At 55.0% G+C, this 16,678-nt stretch overlaps 1 protein-coding gene across 1 annotated transcript; it reads left to right on the top strand.

Moving 5' to 3' along the window:
* Positions 1-491: 491 nt before the first annotated feature.
* On the top strand, positions 492-16,190 carry LCMT2 (leucine carboxyl methyltransferase 2). The gene is made up of 14 exons (XM_063127238.1): positions 492-568; positions 672-796; positions 993-1,074; positions 1,274-1,463; positions 2,056-2,212; positions 3,082-3,271; positions 3,420-3,527; positions 6,908-7,010; positions 8,087-8,344; positions 8,430-8,660; positions 9,727-9,824; positions 10,750-10,937; positions 14,460-14,595; positions 14,768-16,190. The coding sequence occupies exons 1-14, from the start codon at positions 533-535 to the stop codon at positions 14,933-14,935; spliced, it is 2,070 nt and encodes a 689-aa protein (XP_062983308.1). The 5' UTR covers positions 492-532; the 3' UTR covers positions 14,936-16,190.
* Positions 16,191-16,678: the final 488 nt, after the last annotated feature.

Raw genomic sequence — 16,678 nt, 5'->3', positions numbered from 1 at the left:
TACTCTATGGTTCCAACTCCAGAAGGGCCCTGATCAGACCCAGCCAGGCTCCACCGAGTCCAGCGCTCCGTTCCCACAGTTCGGTCGGAAAACCGCTCCAGGCATCCCTAGCGCCGCCGCGCCCGCAGCTGTGGCCCCGTTCCACCGCGTTCAGCGCGGCGCCAACGGAGGCGAAACGGGCTCCGAGGCGGCGTCAGAGGAGGGCCGGGTGGGCGGCGGCGACTGGGCCGAGCCGGGCCGGCGTAAGAGGAACGGGCTCCACGGGAAGCGGAACCGGAAGCGGGCCGGGCTGCGGGCGCCAAGCACGGCACAGGGGCAGCGCAGCCGGAGCCCTGCCGGGGGAGCCGCTTCCGGCGGGCAAGAGCGGCAGAAGCGCGCGGGGAAGAGAGGACGCTCTGCCCGGGAGCCGCTCTCTATGGCGCCACAACCGAAGGCGGCGGGCGGTGATAGGCCCGGGGTCGGCACGTGCGTCCGTTGCGCGGCAACGCGGCCGCACCTTCCGCCTGGGCCCGAGTCTGCGGCCGCGGAGCTCATGGGCCCGAGCGAGCGGCGAGGGGCGGCCCAGGCCGTGAGTCTCGGGCTGGGGGCGCCGGGGCGGGCAGGGCCTGACATGGAGGCCGCGTCCGCCCGCGCGCTCACCGCCTCTCCTCTCTCTCCACCCCCCCCGGCAGGTTCGGGGCACCGGGGGCAGCAGCGCCGCCAGCAAGAGGTCGGCCGCCGCGTGGGGCTACACGCCGGACCGCTTCGTGCTGCAGCTCGTTCCCGGGTCCGGCCGCCGCGCCGCCGCCATCCACCGGTGAGAGGGGGAGGGAAGGGAAGGGAAGGGAAGGGAGGGCCGCCGCCTGCAGCGCCGGTTGGGCCGCCCTCTCTGGCCTCAAAGGCGGGCGCGGGGGGTGCCTCTGAGCACGTGCAGAGTGCGCTTTCCGGGCTGGGCGGAGGCAGAGGCTGCCTCGTCCTTCGCCTGGATCGGGCCCTATCTCCTCCTTCCGCAGGGGCTACTACGTGCGGGCCCGAGCCGTGGAGCGCTGCGTCCGGACGTTCCTGCTGAGCCCCCGCGGCTGCCCTCGGAGGCAGGTGAGCGCTTGAGGAAGGCGGATGGAGGCGGCGCCCCAGGCGGCGCCACGCGCCCTCCCCGCCGCCCTTGGCCCCCGCCCGGCCGCCTCCGGGGGAATCAGGCGAGGGTCGCTGATGCCTGGGTAGGGGGGCTTCCTCCTCCTCTTCCTCCTCCTCCTCTTCCTCCTCCTCCTCCTCCTCCTCCTCTTCCTCCCTGCAGATCGTCTCCTTGGGCGCGGGCTTGGACTCGCTCTACTTCTTCCTCAAGAGCGAAGGGCTCCTGAGCCGGACGGTGTTCTTTGAGGTCGACTTCCCAGATGTGTCTTGCCGCAAGGCGGACCTGATCCATGAGACGGAGGAATTGGCTGCCTTGGTGGGGAGTGGGAGCAGCCCTCCCAAAGAGATGCCTGGTATGGGGCTGGGGTGTGGGGCCGAGGAGGGGGCTGGCCACAGAGTTTGGTTAGCACAAGAGCCTCCTGCCAGCATTGGTGCTCCCTGCTGAGGTTGGTCCCTTCAGGGGGCACAAGGAAGCCTGCATGGCACGCATCCCAGGAGGAGCATCCCAGGAGGAGGCACGGGCAGGAAGCGAGTGCCAGAGCCTCCCGGGTGGAGTTGTCAGTGTCGACATTCGCACGCCTGCCTGCCACTCAGAGCAAATCCTGTGCTTTTGTGGTGGTGGTGATGGTCTTTTCAGAGCTTGGAACTGGGCAATTGGTAGAGCTGTGTGAGCATAGGAGGCCTGGCAGCTCTACTTACTCTACCCGAGCAAAAAATGCATGTGTGGGTGGAAGGTTTTTCATGAGTCTCTGTGTTGTGCTTTCTCTCTCTCTCTCTGATGCACAAACACGGTCTTGTTTCCCCAGCCAGCAGCGCCCTTCACCGGGCAGTGCAAGGCTGCCTGTAGCCCTCTTGTAGCAGGGAGGGTGCACAGTAAGGTGCGTGACTCTGCCTCCTTCTGAGAAGTGGCAGTATTGATGCGTGATGGCCCTGCCTCTTTTCTAGGGGTGGTTGCTTTTTCAGGAGACGATTACAGGCTTTTGGGAGTGGACCTCGCTGAACTGTCGAAGCTGGAGGAAGCCTTGCATGCAGCAGGCCTGGACCCCAAAGCCCCCACAATGATTCTGGCAGAAGTTGTGCTCACCTACATGGAGGTTGAGAGGTCGGTAGAGCGCCCTGCTCCTTCAGTACTTTGGTCATTTGAACAGTTGAATTGTAACAAAGACAGATCCATAAGCTAGGTATAAATCCAACTTGCTTTGCTGTCATCAAACAAAGTTCATAAGAGAGCGTGCGCCTAGGTTCTGGGGTTAAATTTCAGCGGATGTGTCTGGAACCGGAGGAGTCTTGAAACTGGATTAGACTAAAGCACGTCCGTCCAGTCCCACGTTCTGCTTGGCACCGTGGACGACCAGATGCCCCCAGTGGGAACCCTGCATGCAGGACCTGGCTGTTGCCCTCCAATGGGTGTTCAGAGGCTTCCTCTGAGTTGGGAGATTCTGCAGTTTCCATGCTTAACAGCTGTAGACAAACCTCCTCCTCCTCTTCTTCCTCTCCTGCATGAATTTGCCTCATCCCCTTGTAGCGTCATCTAAGCCAGTAGTGCTCTCCCCATTTTGTATTCGGAGGTTCCACATGTTGAGCTTGCGCTGTGATAACTAGCAGTGCTTCCTTTTGTCTGTCTGTGCTGGATCTCTTGCCCTCCTGCTTCACCCACATAGGATCATTGCACCATCGTACTGTTTTGAATCCAGAGCCAACTTGGCTGCCAGACATCGTCCCCAAACCTAGGAGACGTCCCACCTGGCTCTTCAGACCAAATTGCTAATTCTTGCTCCAAAGAAGGCCAAGAGGAAGCTGTCCTCATGAGCTGTGTTCCCACGTGGTGCATCATTTTATAAACCCCAGTCCTGTGTTGCCTTGGGGGCTGTGGAGTGCCTCAAGACACTACTTGGTTTCCTGTGCTGAGCCAGAGCCAGACAAAACTGTTCTTCATTGGCGTATCTCTCCCCACCCCTTTGTGCCTTTTAGATCAGATGCCCTGGTCCAGTGGGCAGCCAGGCACTTCCTACAGGCTTGGTTTGTCCTGTACGAGCAGATCCATCCTGATGACCCTTTTGGACATGTTATGCGGAATCACTTCAGTGGGCTCAAGACCCAGCTTCGTTCCATAGCCCAATACCCAAACTGTGAGGCCCAGCAGATGCGCTTCCTCCAGAGGGTGGGTGTGGTGCTGGGAAGGGCAGGGAAGGAGGGAGAAGTTTGCGCCGATGAGCGGGCTGAAGGCAGCTGCTTGTGAGAGTGTGTGCCGGGAGGGGGGCAGCGGTGGCAGTGACGGCATTGTCTTAGCACTCTGGCCTTCTCTTCAGGGCTGGACTGAATGCAGCAGCATCGATATGAATGAATTCTACCGCCGCTTTGTCCACGGAGATGAGCAGCGGAGGATCCAAGCTCTGGAGCCCTTTGATGAGTTTGAGGTAATCTGCCAGTGCTCATGCGGAGACCCAGGTCCTTGTGTCCCTGCTGCAGCTGGAGTTGGGCTTCATGGGGAGGCTGGCAGGAGCTGCTGTGTTTTGGCTGAGCACATGCTCCTGCATCACCAGGCCTCAGCCATGGCTTGCCAGACACAGGGTGGGTGGTCCAGGCAGGTTACTGCTCTCTCTCTCTCTCTGTCTCTCTGGTACCAGAACTGTAGAGCAGTTCAGCCTCTGAAGCTCTTGCCTTAAAGACACAGAGAAGCAGCCCATGAATGCTTCTCTCATAGAATCATAGAATAGCAGAGCTGGAAGGGGCCTACAAGGCCATCGAGTCCAACCCCCTGCTCAATGCAGGAATCCACCCTACAGCATCCCTGACAGATGGTTGTCCAGCTGCTTCTTGAATGCCTCTAGTGGCATTCTCTGTTCAGCTATGCCTGACATTCAAGTCAGTATGATCCAAAGGTGGTGAGAACAGGTTATTCAGCCATTTGTTGGTGTTGCAAAAGCTCTGGATTTCCAGCATCGAGCCAGGAGTTGGACTGTTTTTTTTTTTTTTAGGAACAGTAACAGATAAAGAGTTTACGCGATGCAGCACAAGAAAAAAGAAATTCAGCCGGACGCCTGGATAATAATAGGTCTTTAGCTTATTAGTTACATTTATTTATTTATTTATTTATTTATTCCATTTTCACAGTACAACAATGGAATCAGTTACCTAGGGAGGTTGTGGACATTCCCACACTGGAGGCCTTCAAGAGGGCAGCTGGACAACCATCTGTCAGGGATTGCTTTAGGGTGGATTCCTGCATTGTTGGTGCTATATAAATAATAATAATAATAATAATAATAATAATAATAATAATAATAATAATAATAGAGCAGGGGGTTGGACTCAATGGCCTTGTAGGCCTCTTCCAACTCTGCTATTCTATGATCCTATGATTACATTTTTATACCACCCAATAGCCGAAGCTCTCTGGGTGGTTCACAAAAATTAAAACCATAATAAAACAACCAACAGTTTAAAAAGACAAATACAAAATACAGTATAAAAAGCACAACCAGGGTAAAACCACACAGCAAAAATTGATATAAAATTAAAATACAGAGTTAGAACAGTAAAATTTAAATTTAAGTTAAAATTAAGTGTTAAAATACTGAGAGAATAAAAAAGTCTTCAGCTGGCGACAAAAGCAGTACAGTGTAGGCGCCAGGCGGACCTCTCTGGGGAGCTCATTCCACAGCCGGGGTGCCACAGTGGAGAAGGCCCTCCTCCTAGTAGCCACCTGCCTCACTTCCTTTGGCAGGGGCTCACAGAGAAGGGCCCCTGTAGATGATCTTAAGGTCCGGGCAGGTACATATGGGAGGAGGCATTCCTTCAAATAACCTGGCCCAAACCGTTTAGGGCTTTGAATGTCAATACCAGCACTTTGAATCGGGCCCGGACCTGGACTGGCAGCCAATGAAGCTGGAAAAGGACTGGCGTAATGTGATCTCGCCAACCAGTCCCTGTTAGTAAGCGTGCTGCCCTATTTTGTACCAGCTGAAGCTTCCAGACCGATTTCAAAGGCAGTCCCACGTATAACGCATTGCAGTAATCCAAACGAGAGGTTATCAGAGCATGGATCACTGTAGCTAGGCTATATCTGTCCAGATAAGGGCGTAGCTGGTATATCAGCCTAAGTTGATAAAAGGTGCTCTTTGCCACTGAGTTCACCTGTGCCTCAAGTGACAGTTCTGGATCCAAGAGCACCCCAGACTACGGACCCGATCCTTTAGGGAGAGTGCAACCCCGTCCAGGACAGGGCAAACATCACCTCGCCGGACAGATGAACCACCCGCTAACAGTACCTCCGTCTTGTCTGGATTGAGTCTCAGTTTGTTAGCCCTCATCCAGTCCATTACCGTGCCCAGGCACTGGTTCAGAACAGTCACTGCTTCACCTGGGTTTGATGAAAAGGAAAGGTGGAGCTGGGTATCATCCGCATATTGATGACACCTCAGTCCACCTTTCCGGATAACCTCCCCCAGTGGCTTCATGTATATGTTAAACAGCATAGGGGATAAAATAGAGCCCTGCGGAACCCCATGGCTTAGGAGCCACGGCACAGAGCAATAATCCCCCAGTACCACGTTCTGGAAGCAGCCATCCAAGTAGGAGCGGAACCACTGCAACGCAGTACCTCCAACTCCCAGCTCAGACAACCTATCCAGAAGGATACCATGGTCGATGGTATGGAAGGCCGCTGAGAGGTCTAGGAGAACCAACAGGGTCGCACTCCCCCTGTCTCTCTCCCGGCAGAGGTCATCCCACAGGGCGACCAAGGCAGTTTCCGTTCCAAAACCAGGCCTGAAACCCGATTGAAATGGATCTAGATAATCCGTTTCATTCAAGAGTGCCTGGAGCTGTCCTGCAACCACCCGCTCAAGCACCTCGCCCAGGTGCTGAAACCTTGTAAGACTTGGCACTACCCATGTGTGAGCCGAGAGGCAGTTTCACAGTGGGGAAGGCCCTCTCTTGGGAATGCTGCCTATGGAATGCCAGGCCAATGCAGCAGACTCATGGGATGCCAACATCTGGGCAGGTACATAAGGAAGAAGGCGCTCCATCAGGTAACCAGGTCCTAAACCGTGCAGAGCTCAATATGTCAGTGTACGCATCTTGAACTTGGCTTGGAAGCTTATTTGCAGCCACTGCAACTCCTTCAGAACTGGGCAGAGATACTCTTGGCAGGCCGTCTCACTCAGCACCCCAGGCATCTAGGGGGCCTACAAGGCCCCTTCCAGGTCTAGGGTTCTATAGTACTTGCTCACTTTCTGGCTGAGCCTTCCATGAGCCACGTGCTGAGAGCTTAGGCTAGCTAGTGCCACCTGTGGGCTTTTATAGGCAGTGGTTGCCTTTTTGTTTTGTGGGATCTCTGCTCTGCACGGAATATGGTGGACCAGTGGAGGCTGTTCCCTTCTCTGAATAAGTGCTGAGTATGTTGTGTGTGTTTTTTTAAAAAAGAGTGCAGCTTGGAGTTTTTCTCTGTTTAGAACTGGGCATGGGGCAAAAAGAAAGCTTGTATTTAACAAGTTACCTGGTCGCTATAGGCAACATAAGTCCAGGCAAGTTACTTGGTCGCCATAGGCAACAAGGAATTCCTCTGCCAGCCTCCTTGGTAGAAGGAAATGTCTTGATGAGGCTGCATTCCCTGTTGCGTGGCCGGTGTGGAAATGTAGGTTACGAGCCTCCTATAAGCAGGCTGTTTGTTTGTTTGTGAGTGTGGGAACTTTCCACAAGGTGATGGGGACGTGGGTGGGAAATGTGGGAGAATGGAAGCCAGTATTTGATAGTGACCTTTTCCCCTCGCCCCACCCCACCTCTTTCCCTGCAGGAATGGCACCTGAAATGCTCCCATTATTTCATCCTTGTTGCATCAAGAGGAGGGGAGGGGATGCCTCTGACCCCTTCTGTGTTTTCTGGCATGGAAGACAAAGGTGCAGTAGAACCTCCAGGTGGCCACGGCTTAGTGACAGTTTGGGGGGAAGGTTTTGCCCTTCCCCACTTACTGATGGATCTGGTAGCATCCTTGGCCTTATCTCTACCTTGTAGATAGTTGAAATAACAACGTTGTTAAAAATAGGAGCTGTGAGCTTGGCTGCCCCGGTGCGGGTTTCTGGTCCGTCTTTTATAGCATCATCTACAATATGGGACTGATAATGGTCTACCTTGCAGGTAGTTGTAAGAAGTATTTTATGTATTAGGTCTGCAGCTTTTTTATGGGTTCAGGAAGGGACACTCGTGTAGGACATGGCTCAGCGGTAGACCCTCTGCTTTGCATGCTGAATGTCCCAGGTTTGATCCCTGGCATTTTCAGGTAGAGCTGGAAAATTTCTGTAATAATGGCTAACTTCAAGAACCCTCACATGAACATGGTACGTACACGCTTGAATCAGTTAGACAAAATTTCTAGGTATGCGAAATGCCAGTGCCTTGAAGCATTTGGTCATGGAAGCAGCCAGTAAAGAGACAGCCCTGGACCGAGTACTCATAATTGCTGAGAGACATAAGTATCAGAGGTATCCAGTATCAGAGGAAGAAAGCCTACATACACCAGTTGCTGGGGAACATGGGTGGGAGGGTGCTGTTGCACCATGTCCTGCTTGTGGGTCCCTGATCGACAGCTGGTTGGTTGATGTGTGAACAGAGTGCTGGCCTAGATGGGCCCCTGGTCTGATCCAGTCTCAGGGCTCTCCTTATGTTCTTATAAGTGTTGCTTAGGAGAGAGAGGAACTTCAGTGCAGTCAAATTCATTGCACATTACCTGAAAGCCGACATGGAGGGAAAGTGTAGAAACTGAGCGGTGGTGCTGGTGGTGGTCACGTGTTTAAGGGCCGAGGGTAGGCTGGGGTGCCCTAGGGAGACTGCCTTTCCACTGATTCTCGCCAGCGGTACCCCGTTTAGTGAGAGGGGCGCACGTGTGGGTGTTTTGCATGCATGCGCTTGCCTTCCTTAGTGGGATGGCTGTGCTGCCGGTGACGCTGTTTCATTTCCTCCTCCCTCTGCTTTGCAGCCTCACTGATCGGCGGGAAGCCGTGCTTTGCTGGGGCGATTGCTGCCTCGGTCTGTGCCACAGACTTGGGAGTTGCCAGCCTAAGGCGGTTCGGCCATCGCTCTGTGCTGCTAACCCCACACGTGGTCCTTACCACAGGAGGTTTTGGGGACCACGGTGGGCGTCATGGCCGCCTGACGGAGCTGCATGTCCTAATCAGGGACAAGGACGCCTGGAGAAGCGGCCGTGTCTGCCTGGCGCCATCTGGGGAAGCCTGGGGTAAGCTGGGGGAGGAGAGGTCCAGCAGCACGGGACCCCACCCCCTTTGCTAGCGGCAGCCTCAGCTCTGTCTCTCCCCACGCAGATGGGCGGCTCTTCCACACAGTGACATTTCTGCGGGCAGGCTGGGCAGTGGTGCTGGGGGGACGCATGTCCCCCGTGAGCCCTGGCCTGGCCCCCCTGCGCCTGAGAGTGCTGGAGGCTGCCACAACCGCAGCCGCTGGAGGTCCCGTGGTCGAACTTACTCGGCTGCCGCCTGTCAAGGACCTGGCTTCGCCCCGCTGGAGACACACAGCGACTGAAATTGCGTATCGAGGTAGAAGTGATTCTTTTGCTCTCTGGGGGTGTGGGCAGCAGTTCATGGTATTCCATCACCTGACAGAGGTGTTCAGAATTATGCGTGTTGTGGAGAATAGGGAAACGCTTTTCTCCCTTTCCCACAATACTAGAACCCAAGGTGGTCATTTTCCCATGAGACTGGTGGCTGGGAGATTCAAGTCAGATCAAAGGAAGGACTCCTTCACACAGCGCAGAGTTCAGCTATGGAATTTGCTGCCACAAGACGTAGTGAGGGCCACTGCTGTGGATGGCTTTAAAAGGGGATTTGATGAATTAATGGAGGATAAAGTTATCACTGGTGACTAGTCCTGACGGTGATGTGCTACCTCTAGTCCCAGGGGCAGTATGCCTGTGTAGCCCAGTTGCTGGAGAACGTGGTAGGAGGCCGCTTTTGCACTCATGTTCTGTTTGTGAGTTTCCTGTCAACAGCTGGTTGGCCACTGTTTGAACAGAGCGCTGCTTTAGGGTGGATTCCTGCACTGAGCAGGGGGTTGGGCGCGATGGCCTCGTAGGCCCCTTCCAACTCTACTCTTCTATGACTAGATGTACCTTCGGTCTGGTCCAGCGTCAGGGCTCTCCTTACGTTAATCTTTGCAGCTTGATCATCCTTGCCCCATCTGATGCCTGGCAGGAGACTTCCTAGAAGCTGCCTGGTGCTGCTTTCTTCTTTGTGGAAGAAGGATTGGATAGCACAGGAAGGGCTGGGTAGCACCCCTTCCCTTCTCAGCCGTTCTTCAGCACGGAAGGGACTGTACTTTTTTCCAATGCATGTCGAAAGCTAGCAGAGTGATACTGCACACCAACCCTCGGAAGAGTTTGGTGTATTTTGCAGGCATCCTAACGGGTGAGCAGTGACTCCAGTTTTGCATGGAAAATGCCTACAGCTCTTCAAGGGCAGAAATGGGCAGATATTTCGGTTGGAAGGAGAGGTTCCTTTCCGCTTCCCCTCCTCCAGCAGGGCTTTAATTGCGTTCTGACTGCCAAGGAGGAGGGCAAAGATCCCAGGGGAGAAATTGGAGGCTGACTTCCTGCTGTCTTTCCAGGTGAGGCGTACCTGTTTGTCTATGGTGGCTGTGGCTCTGGGCAGTCTGTGCTGGCGGATTGGTGCTTCCTGCACGTGGAGGAGCTCTGTGGCCGGCAGGTACGGGGCGAGGCAGGGCAGGGGGGCAACCCTTCTTTGGCTTGTCTGTGAGCCTGACTTCTGTGCCCGTTCCAGGCCCCCCCCCCCCCGTACGTCTTTCCTGGCCTGGCTATTGCGTGGCTGGAGCTGGAGCCGAGGGACATTTCCTAAATCTCAGTGTCATTCCCATAATTGCATTAGTTGCTGAGCCCGTGAGAACAGGAGCAAGAATTCTTGCTGCTGCTGCTGCTGCTGCGGCTATAATTTTTTATGCGAGCAGATTTCTGTCCTGCTTTTCCATTGAGGAGCTTTAGGGCAGGTGCCCATTTTGTCCTCACCACAACACTGTGCGTTATGTTAGGCCGAGAGCGAGTGACTAGCGAGGTTAGGACTGGGGTTAGCCTGACCCTCTAGCTGCTGCACCACACTGGCTGAAGTTTGGCTGTCAACCAATGGCACGCTGTGCTTCCCTGCTAGCAGGCATGACGTGAGCTTTGCAGGCCCGTCTCTTTGGCTCCAGTTATGGAGCTGGACCCTATGCCCCTGTGCCCCTTCCCAAGCCTCGCCGTTCACTCCAGGCCTAGCAGCCCCTTCCGCTGGCCTGCTTTCCCATCCCTCAGTACTCACTCCCCTTTGCATTGCTGGGGTTGGGGGAAGACGGTGTTTCCCTGTCTCTTCCTCCCCCTCCTCTTCCACCTACCTGAGACTGTAACACCCTCCTCCTTAAAGGCCTGCTGTGTCAAGGCAAGACGTGCAGCCTGCAAAGAGCAGAACAGTCCAAACCTACAGAGTCTTTTCAGAGGCAAGAGACCAAGTGTCGGCCAAAATACAGATGCATTTGTGGGGATGACACTGACACCTGAGATTTACCCAAAGCCCCTGTTCGCTTGGAGCATGCGTGTGGTTGCTGCTGGCTCACTCCTTTCCTTTTGCTCCATCATCTTAGATTCCTGTGGAAGGCCACGTCCCGGCTGGCCGTCACTCCCACAGTGCCTGTGGCTGGAAAGATGGGGTCCTCATTGCGGGGGGCCTGGAAGCAGCAGAACAGCCGCTGGGCACCATCCTGTTTCTGAGGCCAGCGGAGCGTGGCTTCCAGTGGGATACGGTTGAGACCTGCCCACCCCTCGCTCCTAGGCAAGTCATCCGTTCCCTCCCTTCCCCTCCTTGCATGGTTGAATTATTAAGCATGAGGCAGGTCGTGTGCATGGTGGGAGGAGGTGTTACCTTCTCAGGCATATATTAGCCAACCTAAGAACCAAGCGGCAGTGAAACCGTGTCATGAGACAGGCAGCCCCCAGAGGGCTCTTAGGTAACCGCGTCGGGGCTGAAGCAACTCCCCTAGGAAGAAGAGTGAATCACAGAATCGTAGCATAGTAGAGTTGGAAGGGGCCTCTAACGCCACCGAGTCCAACCCCCTGCTCCATGCAGGAATCCACCTTAAAGCATCCCTGACAGGTGGCTGTCCCGTTTCCCGCTTTTCCACCAAGCAAAGGGGGCTCAAGGCAGCTAACCATCATAGGACTTAAAACATTTTTTTTAAAATAAAAGCTTTATTAAAACAGCGATAACATAAATACAATGAAACCGAGTTGAACCCTCAGCAACAGAGTAAAAACACCCCACCCGTTAGTCCAGCTCCATGCCAAAGGGCCTGCTTCACTTAAAACAGTTTTGCCTTCCCGCTGAAGGGTAGCAGAGAAGAAGCCAGCCTCCCTTGGCGGGGAGTTCCACAGCCTTGGAGCAGCTGCCAGGAAGGCCCTTTCTCTTGTCCCCAAGCAGATGCGCCTCTGAAGGCAGCAGCCCTGAGAGAAGGACCTCAGCCCCGGTCCAGTTCCTGGCCTGGATCGTCCGTCCACCCAGGCAACCATGGGAGTGTCTGCCGCATAACCAGGCCTGAAGCCAGATTGAAATGGATGTAGATAACCCTTGTCATCCAGAACTCCCAGGAGCTGAGAAGCCAGTGCCATGTGCTCCAGCACCTTGCCCAAGAATGGATTGTTAGAGACCAGATGGAGATTATCCAATACATAATGAAATCATGGAATTGGCCACCCCAGGAGGTCGCAGAGGCCACCAGCTTGGACACCTTGGCATTAGGCAAATCACAGAATCATAGAATAGCAGAGTTGGAAGGGGCCTCTAAGGCCACCGAGTCCAACCCCCTGCTCCATGCAGGAATCCACCTTAAAGCATCCCTGACAGACGGCTGTCCAGCTGCCTCTTGAAGGCTTCCAGTGTGGGAGAAGAGCCCACCACCTGCCTAAGTCACAGGTTCCATTGGAGGAAAGCCTGTCACAGGCCTCTCTGTAGACGAGTCGCTGGGGGACATGAGCAGGAGGCTCTTGTGCCCAGCTTCTGGTTGGGGGCTTCCTAGGGGCATGTGGATGCTGGATGTTAGAAGAGCCCTGAAGCTGAATCGGACCCAAGGTCTATTGTGGTCCAACATCATTTTTCTCTTCAGCACTCCTGTGCTGCCAGTGGTGCAAGTCGGCCATTTTAGGCCCTGTTCTTAATGGCCTTATGGGGCCCACCCCTTCTTTAGATGGTCACGTGCCCCAAGGAGTTCAGTGTGAGCTGCTTAGGAGGGATTGTGCAGAGGAGTGCAGCTCTCCCACCCACCCACCCCCCACACAGAAGAGGCATAGATACATATTTAAAGGGCCTAGTCTAACCAGGCTGCTCCAAGAGACCCTTAGGCTTTAGGCTTAAGGTTGCAAGCCTGGCCATAGAATCACAGAATGGTGGAGTCGGAAGGGACCCCAAGGATCCTCCAGTCCAGCCTTTCTAAACCTGGGGCGCTCCAGATCTGTTGGACTACAACTCCCAGAATGCCCCAGCCAGCTCTGCTGGCTGGGGCATTCTGGGAGATGCAGTCCAACACATCTGGAGTGCCCCAGGTTGAGAACCACTGCTCTAGTCCAACCCTCTGCAATGTGCAGGAAAACTCATTAAACCACCCATGAGAGGTGGCAGCCACCTCCAGCCTCTTAAAAACCTCCAGAGATGGAGAACCCACAACCTCCATAAGTAGACCGTTCCACTGGGGCAGGAACGGAGTCTGATGAACCAGGCTGCCTAGGGCTGTGCTGTGACGCTGTTGTCAAAAGGGGCCGAGGGGAGCCTGCGCTTCCGGTCTCCCGCCGGAATCTTGCCCTTTCCACCACATGTGCTCTTTTGGTGGCCTTGGGCAACCTGCCACGTGTCTTCTCTTGGGCTCAGTCCCCGCACCTGAACTGAATAAGGGTTAAGGTTCTCCTGCCTGCAAGTAGTGTCAGTAAGAACGCGCACGTTCAGTCTCAGCATTGGTTTTTCATACCAGAACGGAAGCTTGGATTCTGTGAGCTAATGCGCCTAGTCCCTTTCCCTCAGCAGCGTGGAGTCTCCAGTGGCTGATCCCACACGCGCTTTGGGCCAGGGAACGGAGCCTTCCTTCCAGGGCAGGGAGGAGGGACCGCTCCCGGGCAGGCTTCGGCCACCGGCACCGCTCTCTTCGTGAGCCAGGGAAGGGCTCCCGAGACAAACGCCTAGCTTATGTGTGTCCCTGGATTCAGTCACAGGTTGGAAAGGCCAGTAAATGGCCGAAGCCAGAGGTCGCTTCACACGTTCAAATTCAGCACCACTCCCCTTCTCCTTAGAAAGTAACCAGCTCTAAACACAAAGCCATCGGTTCTGGTGCCCACTAACTCCCCACTAACCTAGAGAAAGAAAGAAAGAGCGGCCATGTTTGCCTGACCCCACCTAGAGCTGTGTGTGCACACATGCGTCCCCACCCCCTTTGCCAAATGTCATGTGCCTGCAACCACACTGGGCTGCTTTGCTCGCCTTTAAATGAAAAGGCAAGAAGGGGTTTAACCCCTGGCATACTAGCTTTGGTCCTGTTTCCTAAAAAAAAGAAGGGGGAAAAAAGCCTGCTCCGTTCTGACTCAAAAGTCCTTCATGTAGCAAACTGCTCCTCTACCAGAGAGGACAGGAGGCAAAGGGCAGAGAATGTAGTTAAACCTTGGAATTTGCTACCCCAAGACGTAGTGACGGCCACTTAAGCATCTCCTTTGCGCCGTCCTGAGATGCACAAATAGCGAAGGAGGGTGTGGCAGAGGTGGGTGCTGTCCTGATGGCTGGCTTTGGGGCAGGAGTGGAGACATGGAAGGGTGGAGCAGCGCTTCCAGATGTGCCTCCATCATCCCAGTGCCTCTCTGGGGTTATGTTTGCCCCCCCCCCCGATGCTGCACTTCAGTAGCATCAGGAAAAGAGCCAGCGGCTCGATGACCCCCCCTCCCTCTGAGCCTGTCAAGGGGCCCCCACTTGGACCTGGGGTTGAAAGCCTCTCCAGCCAGGGCAGGTTGGATCAAAGCGTTCTGGGGCTGGTTCACAGTCCTTTTCCTTGTTGGCTAAGCGTGGAAGGACGGACAAGTGAGGTTGTCACAGCTCATGAAGGGGTGTGTGTGTGTGTGTGTGTGTGTGTGTGTGTGTGAATGCTTTATTTGGTCCAAGGGGCAGGGGCACGGGAGGTGAAGCAGGCACAGATTGGGAGCCGCCGCTTGGATCGCTTGGGCCTCGGCGGACAGATGGGTCTGGGCAAAGCTGGGTTCAGTGGACGCAACCAGCGGCGGCTACTGACAGTCGCTCCCGCTGTGCCCTTCTTCAACCTCTGCCTAGGTACTCGCACACGGCCCATGTGCATCATGGGAAGTTGCTACTGGTGGGCGGAGTCTGGCTCCATGCGCCTTCGGTGCCTGGCGTGGCTGTGATCGATCTGGCAACGGGACTGGCTGTGGAGTATCGCATCGACACAGTGAGTTGAGCTGCGGCAGAGCGGAGAGACGGGGACAAGGCGAGGGAGGGCCGTGAAGGGGAAGGCAAGACGTCGGTGCTGGCCTCCGAGTGGACCCGTGGCCATCTCCGCGCCCCTTTTGCCGGCCTGGATCCTGATGCCGACGCTTCCTCCTCTTCCCCTTCTTTTGCAGGCGTCTCTCCCAAGGCCTCTGATGTTGCACAACCACAGCAGCATCTTCCTGCCAGATGAGAAGGAGGCGCTTCTCCTCGGGGGCGGCGGCAACTGCTTCTCCTTTGGGAGCCACCTGAACTGGCCACCTGTCTGCCTGGCCCTGGGAGGCATCTGGAACGGGCATTGATGCTTATGGCCGGGGTGGGGCAGGAGTGGAGACATGTAAGGAAGCCGGATGCTGAGCTGCAGGAGGAGGAGGAGCCCCCCTCCGGGTAATGTGGCTGTGGGGTGGGGCCCTGTCCTTTCAAGGGTGCTTCTCAAGGCTCTGGAAAAGAAACCACATCTTGCCAGTAGGCCAGAGGGCTGTGGTATTGGGAAGAATACGTTCTAACCTTTCGGTGCCCCAGAGTCACGCCTGCGGGTTACAAGATGTGGACTTTGGGCTCTGCGAAGAGAGGACCGATGGCTGCAGGATGTTTGCTCAGGCAATGAGCACAGCGAAGCGTCTTCATGTCTTCTCCAGAGCTGAGGGAGCCACAGAGGACTAGTAATAGAGTGATTCCTGCAGCTTCGACCAGGACTCGTAGCCCCCTCCATGAATTTGTTTAATCCCCTTTCAGAGCTATCTGCTTTGGTGGCCATCACTGCACTTGTGGTAACAAATCCCACAGTTCAGCTGTAGCCGGCCCACCCACCCCCGCAAGAGCACGTCCTGTTAGCATCCCCCCCCGCCGCCCCCAACTAGGAGGAGAACAGAGGGGGGCTCTTGAGACCGTCCCGCCCACCCTTGTCCTCGGAGCGCTGCTCGCCTTCCCTTCCCTGGCAGTCCTCCCTTCCGCTTCTGACTCGGTGGCCGAGGCGCTTCGATCCTGATGGCCTGGCAGGGTTTCTGTTTCTCCTGCGGCTCCTGCTCCCACCACCCTGCTGCCAAATGCTGGTTTGCTCACAGCTGTCGCTTGCTGCCCAGAGATGGCAAACGATTGCCAAGCCAGCAGCCATGCTTTGCGCACGGAGGACCGAGGGCACGGGCAGCCCTTTCTGCTGTAGTGCAAAACCACTCTTGGCTTCTGCCCGATACAGAGGCGGCCTCCTGCAGGCAGCGCCTGGCTGCTGCTGACCCCCCCCCCCCTTTCACCGTACCCTGGGATCTGGCAGAGTCTCCCCCATTTGGTTGATGGCCGGGAATCCCTGGCCTCCACAGGGTAGGTGAGGTGCCCTGTTGCTGTTTTGCTGAACCTCTTTTGAGGTGGGGAGAGAAGGCTGCTGTGCTGATATCCTTCACTTCTCTTTCTAGGGAAACAATGCAAGCATTGTTCCTCTTTATTTTTTCATGTGACTCATGATATTTTTTTCATTGTACTCCCTGGGTACTATTGATTTGTCATGTGTTAAAATATTTACAAGTATTCCAATAAAAAAAATGTCTAAAAAACAACTCTGAATCTGTTTGAACATTAGCTTTTAATCCACACTATGTGTATTTAATTGCATTTATTTCTCAAACAAGTATTTCAGTTTGGGGGCTATTTGAAATACTTTTGCGATAGTTGTACAGGATTTAGAATTAGAATTATAGAATTGAAAACTCGTAGAGTTGGAAGGGGCCTAAAAGGCCATTGAGTCCAACCCCCTGCTCAGTGCAGGAATCCACCCTAAAGCATCCCTGACAGATGGTTGTCCAGCTGCCTCTTGAAGGCCTCTAGTGTGGGAGAGCCCACAACCTCCCTAGGTAACTGATTCTATTGTCATACTGCTCTAACAGGAAGATTTTCCTGATATCCAGGAAGTTACTGGCTTCCTGTAACTTGAGCCCGTTAATCTGGGTCTTGCACTCTGGGATGATTTAACACAACATGCTTTTGGGGGGCGGCTGTTTACAGTAAAGCATGCTACATCAGGCGTCCATCAGTTCATGGCAGAGGTGATTTTT

The sequence above is a fragment of the Elgaria multicarinata genome, chromosome 5, assembly GCF_023053635.1.
Source record: "Elgaria multicarinata webbii isolate HBS135686 ecotype San Diego chromosome 5, rElgMul1.1.pri, whole genome shotgun sequence".
Taxonomy (NCBI): Eukaryota; Metazoa; Chordata; class Lepidosauria; order Squamata; family Anguidae; genus Elgaria; species Elgaria multicarinata.
This window is presented reverse-complemented; position numbering and strand designations above follow the sequence as displayed.

Excerpts from the sequence above, each read along its gene's own strand:
- LCMT2 (XM_063127238.1), top strand. The coding sequence starts at position 533 with ATGGGCCCGAGCGAGCGGCGAGGGGCGGCCCAGGCC. Across the intron at positions 569-671 it reads GGCGAGGGGCGGCCCAGGCC|GTTCGGGGCACCGGGGGCAG; the intron begins GTGAGTCTCGGG and ends CCCCCCCGGCAG. Across the intron at positions 1,464-2,055 it reads CCCTCCCAAAGAGATGCCTG|GGGTGGTTGCTTTTTCAGGA; the intron begins GTATGGGGCTGG and ends CCTCTTTTCTAG.